We start from the raw sequence: 10532 nt of genomic DNA on the forward strand, positions 1-10532 counted from the left end.
CGCTGGCATTTTTGACTACTGACGCCACCTATACAACTTCGTAAATGTGCTAAACAGTTCAGTTGTTGTCGGAGTACTGTTATGTGAGGTTGTCATTGCATTATGTCAGAGTTAACAGACTTCGAACGTGGGCAAATTGTTGGAGCACGTATGGTTGGTGCTTCCGTAAGCAAGGTAGCCGAGGTGTTCAGTGTTTCAAGAGGTACTGTATCGAAGATTTATTCCGAATATTTGAAAAGCGGAAAAACATCATCTGCTAAATCACAGCGCGGACGACAGTGTGTCCTGAGTGATCGTGACAGACGATCATTAAGGGCAATTGTGACGAAAAATAAGAAGACCACAGTTGCAAAAGTTACTACTGCTGAAATGAATGTTGTGTTACCGAACCCTGTGAGTACCAAAACAATTAGAAGGGAGCTTCATAAACAAGGAATTTCTGGCCGTGCTGCAATTGAGAAACCACTCATCAGTGATGCTAACAGGAAAAGGTGGTGTTTAAGTCATAAAGCCTGGACTATAGAGCAGTGGAAGCGAGTAATATGGTCTGACGATTCTTCTTTTACATTGTTTCCCACTTCTGGCCGAGTTTACGTCTGGAGAACGCCATCTCAAGCCTATAATACAGACTGCTTGTTGCCAAGAGTGAAACATGGCGGGGGTTCTGTTATGGTTTCGGCAGCCATATCTTGGCTCTCTGCTAGCCCCATGATAACTGTGTCAGAGCACATGACTGCCAAGACTTATGTGAACATTTTGGCCGATCAAGTTCATCCCATGGTACAAACTTTGTTCCCCGATGTTGATGGTGTCTTCCAAGATGACAAAGCCCCTGTTCACACAGCTCACATTGTCCAGGACTGGTTTTCTGAGCACGAGGATGAGTTTTCCCATCTCCCCTGGCCACCACAGTCACCAGACCTGAATATTATTGAACCTTTGTGGTCTACATTGGAACGGAAAGTGCGTTCTCGTTATCCACCGCCAACATCGTTAACTGAACTTGCCACCATTTTGCAGGAAGAATGGTATAATATTCCCTTGGCAAACATACAGGAACTGTATTTATCCATTCCGAGAAGACTGCAAGCTGTTTTGGATGTCAACGGGTTTCCTACACCATATTAAGCAAAGAAACATGTTTTTTTAAAGGTGTTTCCATATTTTTGTCCAACCCCTGTAAATACATAGGCTATTCAGAAAGTAACTTGCGTTTTAGAATTAAAAAAAAAAAAAAAAAAAAAATCAGACATTTCTATTACTTAAATTTGGAAGGTATACTATTCAGCTATTTTTGTACATAATCTCCATATAAATTGGCACTTATTATAATGGTGCACAAGTTTGTTAATTCCATCATCATAGAATGTTGCCATCTGAGACTTACATGAATGCCTGCATGCAGTTCCTCGTTATCTTCGAAGGAATGGCCCCCACGAGTGGCCGAGCGGTAAAGTCGCTGAACACTGTTAGTTCGGTTCGAGGTTCAAATCCCGCAAACGGGATGGCTGCCTGGGAGTTTTCGTGGTTTTCCCCATGTGTAACGTGTATACGAGCCAGTTTCCATTAGAAAGTCCTCCACAAAGGCATCCTTCCCCTTAGGCAGATAGCGCTCGAGGCTTTGCCATTGTCACACACACACACTTTGAAGCACTGTCCAGACTGTACTGTGGATAATCATATAACTCCCATCCGAAACCGTCCAAGAGCCATCAAGTTTGAATGACTTGGGAGGACATGCTTTGTAATGAATGAAGGAAAAAGACTTGGAACTCAAATTTCCTCAATGCTTGTTTTGTATCTCTCTTCTTGATTTCTCTAATGTTTCACAATATCTCTCACTATTTATTGTTTCACCACGTTCAAGGTAATCCACCAGAAGCACACCTTCCATGTCCCAGAAAAAAGTTTCCATTATCTTTCTTGATGACAGTTTTTGCAAACATTTCCTTGGTTTTCTGGGAGAACTTCTGTGACCCCACTCCATAGACTGTTGCTTTGTCTCACAGGTCATGAACTTTGTCTGTTTTATTATGACACTTCTTATTGTATGTTTTATTATGACACGAACCTTTGTCTGTTTTATTATGACACGATCAAGAAGTGATTCACCATGTTCATGGTACGCATAAAGAACTGTCAAAGCTGCTACGTGTGCTGCTTTTTGTGGTCATCTGACAAGAGTTTCAGTACCCATCACAACACCAAACAACAGAGTTCATGAAATTTGAGGAAACTCTAGTGAGAACTCCGAAATTGTGAAGCAGCAGTTTTCATGAATCTTTTCGTTGAGTTTCTCTACCAGTTCAGCATTAACAATGCTTGGCTGGCCACTTCACGCTTCCTCATGAATATTAGTGCAGCCATTTTTAAATATGATGCACTACGGTTTCACTTATTACATCATTTCCATACACCGTACAAAGTTCCAAACAAATTTCAACTGGTCTCAGTTTTTTTGCAACCAAAAATCATATCACTGGTTGCATTTTGCAATTGCAGGATTTTTGTTGTAGCACACATTTTAAACATTCACAGTGAACAAAGCAGATGCAGCACTTACTGCCAATGATTACAGCCAAATGTGTAAGGATTCAGTAGACACTCTTAACACCAAGATGGGGATGCTAGCGCTATCTATCGCCACAAAGCGGCGAAATGTAAGTTACTTTCTGTTTTCTGAATTGCCCGCATAAATAAAATAGTGTATCATATTTTATAATTTTAAGCATTTTGAAAACAAAATTAATTTCTCAACAACCTCCTATGCAACAAACTATTCACCATTTTGAATCTGTTGAACTTTTTCAAATGATATATGAACTTTTTTAGTATAATTTCTCTCCATAATTTAGTGTAGTGTATATACCCTATGTAATGAAAGAAGCAGTGTAAATAAACTCTAAGCAAAGGTTCACTGTACCTTTCATTTGAGACTTTTTAGACCTAGGTCCAGTGTAAACTATAAATTCATTTTAAGAATGTGTTAAAGCCATATATTTTAGTTTTAAGTAAGATTCATATAAAATACTTTGTATTAATATACTGTATTTATTTGAAAATAAGGATTCCTTGAATATGAGATCTTCCTTACATTTTTAAATAAATTTTAAGAAATAAGTATAAATGAGCATTTGATCACAGCATAATTCTGTTTCTAATCATATGTTTCTAATTAGAATTAAGATTTACTACCTGGTTAAGTTAAACATTTTACTATAGAATAGAAAGAAAAATTAGTACTATTATATTGTTACCTGCAGGTGAACTGGTGAATAGTATAGGGAATGTGCATCTAAACTCAAATCACTCAACTAGATAAGTACAATAATTAGCAGTAATAATGCAGTTTATATATATGATAATAACTTTAATGATTTATTTAGTATTTAACAATTGTAACTGATGTATAAATTATGGTAAATCAACTCCTTTCATTCTGCAGTTAAATTTATCAAAATACCTGCTTTATAAGCTCCAACTAAATTTTAAACAAAAATATAGTGAAAAAAGGTCTTAATTTCAAGCAAATGTGGCACAATACTCATCACTTATTACATTCAAATTTCCAGAAACTAAAATCATTAAATGTAATTCTACTTTCCCAGTCCCTGTGCCTATCAGACACTGTTTGTAAAGCACTTTGTCTGGATTGTAGCTGAGAGGGGACACTTTTTTTTTTTATCTTAAGAATATCAAAAGCAACCTTCAAGAAGAAAAAGAAGTAGTTGCTGTAGAAGAAGTAAGCAAAGCATTGGCCATGTATGCAACCAATGAAGTGAGAGATGACTCATTTGACAAAGTGCAATCCAAGGGCTGGATAGAAACATAATTTCTGAAATTGGACAAATCACTGGAAGAAATATATTTTAACTGCATATGCATAGCTTGTAATATGGTGAAGGAGCATAAGTGATTATAGATTATAGATAAGTGATTAGATTTAAGGCTGAAAGAAAAAAACAATGTTAAAAAAAGTATAAAGCTCTTGGTAAAGTAATCAAGAGGAAGCTGCATTTAAACTGGGGACTTCTCAAACAGCTATGAGCAGTTTATTTAAACAATAATACATATAATTGATGGGGAATTGATAAAAATGCAGAGTCTGAAGAAAGTACAAAAGAGAGAGGAAATCAAGGCATGATGAAACTGCTGAAATAATATTGTTCATCAGGAACTGTATGGTACGGTAGATCATAATAAAGCTGATAATTGGATAAGATTTTTACCTGGGCTGTTAAGTGAATGCAAGCCATATGAAGTTTATAAATACAGACGAATCTACTCAGTTTTACAAAGAATTATCAGAATACTTGTCATGTTTTAAAGTGGATCAGCAAATAATTTTAGGAAATGAGTTACTGTGTTATTAACTTATACTGTGGATGCAACAATTAAGAAGACACCATTGGTAATTAGCAAAAGCAGAAAACCTCATAATTTGAAAGGATTCAAAATCGCTAACTTATCACAGTAACACAATAAACTCGTGAATGGCAGCAGTATTTTTATTGATTTTATTTTGAAATAGAACAGAGAACTGAAAAATTGAAAAAAAAAATTTTTTTTTAGCTCTACTTTTAAATAATGCTACTGGACTCTTCTCTGATCTCATTTTGAAAAACATTAGAGTTTCATTCTGCAAACGGAACTATTGTACATGACTTAGATCAAGGTATTTAAAAAAATGATAAACAAAATTGGAATGTGTAAAAATTCAAGTTCTTCAGATGAGATGACTAAGACAAGAGGCATGCATATTACAGTTCATGTGGACAGTTTCTCAAAACATAGTTTCAAAATTTAAAATTGTCTTTTAGTTAGAAGAAGCCTCAAAAGAATTGCAGGCTGTGGCTGATGTTAGCATCAGTGAGGAAATTTTTGACAGCTGATTTTTTAGAATATATTGCAAATGAAGATGATAATGTTGAGATGTGTTATAAACCTTACTATGATATTGTAGAAATCTGTTTTGAAAAAAGTGGAAAAACTAAAACTGACAGTGAGAATGAGCCAGCTTCAATCAAAATTAGGGAAACAGTGCAGATTCTAAAAAAAATTCTTGAGTTGAAAGGTGGTTATGAAAAGTGCTGCTGGCAGTTTTAAGAGCTTGAGAATACAGTAGAATTCCAGAAATCCGCAAAGCTTGGGACCAGAGGTTGTGCGGATTTCAGGACAGAAAAGATAAAGCATAATATTCGGACTAAAAGTGCAAAATGAATAATGAATATTAGATACATTATTGCAATAATTTATTATATGCATTAAATTATTATTGCATATATAAATTTATTATATTATTCATTGTATTATATGTACACAGCATCGAGCGTATCATAATTCCGTACCATTCTGCTATAAATCGAGGAGTAGCACCTGCTTCCATCTTTTGCAGAATTTGAACTTTTTGCGTTACCGTCAATGCAACGTGTTTACGTTTTTCAACGTTGCTAGCAGTAAAATCACAAGTGTGTTTCTTATCTGTCATTGTATTAAAAAGGGCTGAAATTTAAAATATTCTTCATTTATCCATAAAATATCCGGATAAAAAAAGGCAGCACTAAACAATCTCGTGAAAAGAAATAACAAAGCTCAGAAAATACAACAACGTGAATCGTGAACTTGAACAAAGAGTTGTTTATCTTAATGCAGATTAGAGGGGGGGAACTTATCTTATTTTTTAACGTTTTTATATCAATAATCGTTTTGACTCATTATTATTCAATAATTATGATGTCATTATTCGGTAAGTATTTTTTCCTTCGATATTTCATACTCAATTTTGCGGTTTCCGGAACCTATAAACTGAATGTTTATATTCTGAGAGGCAACGTGGATTTTCGGTATTTGACTGTACTATTGAAAAACTTTTGAATGAACAATACAAAACAACCACAGCTAAATCTAAACTTTGTAAAAATTTAAAATTTCATCAAATATGTAATTATTAAAATCAGTATTAAATTTCAAAATTGCATAAATATTCTAATTTTAGTTTTGATTTTTTATTGCTATTTTAAGTATTATTAGGTTAATCATTAATTAGTATCTTCTGGATAAGTTTGAACCTGATATCGCAAATTTCAGTTAACAAATCACCATGTATTAAATTCAGCCACTTACTAAATAACTTCAAACAGGTTTGGAATGAAAGCCATCTTAATAAACAATGGATACTGTATATAGATTTAATTGTCAGATTCATTGTTAAAATTTCGTCAAGTAAACTTCGTCTTTCTATACCTAGGTATGATTCAAATTCAGGTGGTGAGCGAGAAATACAAAGAACTATGCTTGAGTTGCTTAACCAGTTAGATGGTTTTGATTCAAGAGGAGATGTCAAAGTAAGTATTGTTACTGGATTGTCTAATTATTATTATAATTATCTAATTTTTTAGATGCAAGCTTGTTTTTGACTACTTAAGCCTTTTTACGATTATTTTCATTTTAATATCTTTTAAATGCATTTATATATTATCTCCAATATAAAGATTCAAATCAGCAAAAATAATTACTAATTATATTGGAAACACTAATCATTGATAACTTTATTATTTTAAAAGGAATACTTTGCTAATGATTGGTTGAATTAGCAAAATCAGCTTTGTTAACTATAAAGCACCATTTAGTCAGCAGAGTTGGAAAAAAAATTTTTTTGCATGAAAATGTTACTCTGAATATTTATCCATTATTTCAGACTGTAAATGTTATTAATCTTAATCACTGAAAAGTATTTTTGCTGCCATACTATAAAGGAAAATATCCATGCATAAAAGGGAACTAGATATACTATCGTTCATCAGAAATTTAAAGATTACTTATTTTTTTAGTGTGTTAGTGTTGACAGGACTTTAAAGTAAGAGGAGGATATGTAATGGCTATTTCCAAAAGTTGACTGAATTGTTTGCTCACAAAATTATACAAGGTGTGTTCGAAATGTTCGGTGAATTTTACCATAAAAAAAAAAAAAGGAAACAAGCAAAATAGCTTTACTGGCCTTCAAAGTATTTGCCATTAGCAACAAGAGACACTTTTGACATTGGGTGTATAATTGTTGGAAACCGTCTGCAAATGCTTCTTTCGGTATGGCTCAAAGCACCATTGTCACACATTGTTGGATCTCAGTAATGTCGGTAACGTGTTGGCCTTTCAGAATTCCTTTGAGGCAGTGAAACAGGAAGAAGTTTGTGGGAGCCAGATCTGGAGGATATGGAGGGGGATCAAAAACTGGAACCTGGTGCCTGTCGAGGAATTGGGTTACACGGATCGCAGCGTGCGGCCGGGCGTTGTCATGGAGCAGATTCCACTGTCCATTCCTGGCCGTAAACTTTTACTAACATGTCATGTGTCTCCGTCACAGTTTTGCCTAAACTTCAAGCAAAACTTTATGTTTATGCGTTGCTCAATATCACACTGACTGTGTTAAACTGCTCATAGCGTGCACTTCCTCTTATCTGTCGTAAAATGGCTGTTAGATGGCTCTAGATGACATTTCTCTCACTGCGTCTGCGTGAGTGCAAGATCCTAACCGGTGTGTTTTTTTAATTATGAGACAAATCACTGAACTTTTCGAACACACCTCGTATGTGACACATCATTTGATTTGAAAATGGCGAAAGTTTATGTCCTTATGTTCGCTAACAATACATTATTTGAATATAAATGTTGTTTGCTCTGTGTTGGTTGAAGTGTGCAAGATGTTTGTTGTAAGCAGTATTGTTCCTGCATTTGCTCATACAGGATTACATTTTAAGAAAACCACATCTCGCTTAACAGCTAGTATGTAACAAAATTGTTTAAGTGGGATATTTTGATAGTTTCCAATACTGTTTGCTAAGTGTCAACTTTTCAATGAACGTTGTATTACCTTCTGTGTTTTCCAAGTGCACTTATGTAAAATTTTTCTGTAATAATCATTTATGGTTTTGATTGGACTGAAACTAATCATGCATGCATCATTTGCTCACAGAATTAGCAAGGAAAAAAATTAGCTGTATCAACTTGAGAATTGTAGTTATCCCCCCTCCAGCATTATTGATGGGTAGAGTCAAGCTTTTTGAGGACATGGATCTGTAAAGATTTCTTAGTAAAACTTTTGACCATCAACATTCATTACCATTACATTATGTTACACTTCTTTTTCCTTTATGTTTCAGAGAGATATTTTCATATTAATGCGTAGGATGGAATAAATTACAAAAACAATTCTGCATAGTGCCACTATGTCTTTCAATTCACAAAATTTTCTTGAGTTTGGTAAATTGCCGATTTTACTGCTACATATTTGCAAGTTCACTTTTTATTATCAACTCTTAGAGTTTGTTTTCTTTATCTTGTGTCTCTTTTTAAATCCAGAAAGCCATCCTATGGAAAATGATGTATTAAAATCCATGTCCAGTTTATCTGCATTTTTGTTTTTCCCATGCTTATTTGTCTCTTAATTGATAATTTAGTATTGAAGACCGCATAAACCGTGGGAAAAGAAGCTTCTTTCAACATTAGCAGAATTTCCAATTTAAGGTTCCTTAGAAGATACTGATCTACTTGAATGAAAATTCTGTTTTAATGTTTATATTTTTGTAAACAAGCACTAAGTAAAACAGTCTCACTTGTCTTGTTAGATGCACTTTTCCTAATTAAGTTTATATGCTGCTTTAAATTGTTTGTTTTATCGTTCAAGGATACACTGCAAAAAAATAGTGTGTATAAATTTGTATGTACAATTTTCTAGGGGAATTCTGTATTCTCTTTGTATTCCAAAACATGTAGATGTTAATTTGGAAGAAAGTGGACAATTTGTAATCAGTTAGAGAATGTGAAGCTATATATGCCACATGAAGCAACTTTTGTATGATATATTTCACCCTTTCCAAAAATTGATTCACAGGAAAAAGAGAAATGGCGCACATATTTTGTTTTTATTATGTTATCTGCAGAAAAATTAATTTTTTCTAGCTAAGGAAAGTACTTAACCTGAGCTCAGTAGTAGATGATTTAAGTCATTAAATACTATTTTCAATAACAGTATTTTGGAATTGTAGATAAAAATGTGAAATACATATATATATATATATATGGATTTTAGTATAATTTATTATATTTTTAATTTGTTATCTAGTGTTTATCTTTCATACCATACAAGTCTTCCTTTATTGAAACAACATGTTATTTTGATTACATTTTATACACATAAATTTTATTTCATCTAATATTAGGTTGTCATGGCAACAAACCGAATTGAAACTCTGGATCCTGCTTTAATTAGACCTGGCAGAATTGATAGGAAGATAGAATTCCCCTTGCCTGATGAAAAAACAAAGAGGAGGATATTTTTGATTCACACTGCTCGAATGACTTTAGCTGAAGATGTCAATATTGATGATCTAGTAATGGCAAAGGATGACCTATCAGGTGCAGATATTAAAGTAAGTGAGCTTTTCAAGAATTGCAACTAAATTTATGGGAAGTATGGCTAAAATTACCTTTTACTAATTATTCAGCATGTTGGCTTCCTCCCTTTTTCATCCTTAAATATCAAGATCAGATTAAAATTTTCAGAATACATTGCATGGTAACTCTTTGAAATTCGGATTTTAAAGTTATGGATGCAGTATTTAGTTCATAGTGAATTCTTATAACATTCCCTGGATGTGGGAGTCATTTCATATTTATCAATAAACATAAATGCTGTTTGTACTGTTTTTTAATATATTTATAAACAGAATAATATTATCTCTAAGATGATGAATATGAATATATGTAGAAAGAGCTTTGATTCATCAGTTTGAAATTGCCACTGGATTATTATTTTTAACTTCAAATTTCTGTAGATTATTATTATATGAAAATGTTTGGCTATTTAATTTGTATAATGTTTTATTAATGTAGCTGTTGTTATGAATAATTTGAAATTTCAGTTTTGTAAAAAATTGCATTTATAACTTTCTGTATTTTTGTGTGCTGTGTTCAGTTTGGCTTTTAACTTCCTATGCTTGTGTGTACTGTTATTGAAAAAAGTTATTTTAAATAATTAATATTTCTTCTCAAACATTTTAAATGCTTTGCAAACTGCTGGAGCTTATATTAAAAATTTCTTTCAGGCCATTTGTACAGAAGCTGGTTTAATGGCCTTGAGGGAAAGAAGAATGAAAGTTACAAATGAAGATTTTAGAAAGTCTAAGGAAAATGTACTCTATCGTAAAAAAGAGGGAACACCTGAAGGTTTATATTTATAAAAAAATGCATTGTGAATATCATTTCTTTTGAAGTTCTCATTATGAAAATAAATTTTTTTAAGGATCTTTTTTGTACATGAAAGACTATAGTAAAAGAGAAAATGAGCATGCATTTAACAAACTAAAGAAGGCTTTCACAGCTGCTACAATTCTGACATATGCTCATCTCAGACCAAAAGTTGTCAAAAGAATAGAGTTGTTATTTTTTAATGCACATTATGTACTGCTGTATGAACTTAATTGAAGACAGTATTTTATACGTACAAAAAAGAGCAGTTTTATATATATTATCAGATT

The 10532-nt window shown here is 33.1% G+C and overlaps 1 protein-coding gene across 1 annotated transcript in view; it reads left to right on the forward strand.

Annotated features, from left to right (window-relative positions):
- Rpt2 (26S proteasome regulatory subunit Rpt2) overlaps positions 1-10301 on the forward strand; it is a 49779-nt gene extending 39478 nt beyond the window's left edge. Inside the window, exons 10-12 of the mRNA XM_035354529.2 lie at positions 6248-6344; positions 9216-9425; positions 10101-10301. Coding sequence (XP_035210420.1) covers positions 6248-6344; positions 9216-9425; positions 10101-10235 — 442 coding nt within the window. The 3' untranslated portion in view covers positions 10236-10301. The remainder of the gene's footprint in view (positions 1-6247; positions 6345-9215; positions 9426-10100) is intronic.
- The last annotated feature ends 231 nt before the right edge of the window (positions 10302-10532 follow it).

This window comes from Stegodyphus dumicola, chromosome 5 (assembly GCF_044657685.1).
Source record: "Stegodyphus dumicola isolate Sdum_Otavi_A_Nest chromosome 5, ASM4465768v1".
NCBI classification, from domain to species: Eukaryota; Metazoa; Arthropoda; class Arachnida; order Araneae; family Eresidae; genus Stegodyphus; species Stegodyphus dumicola.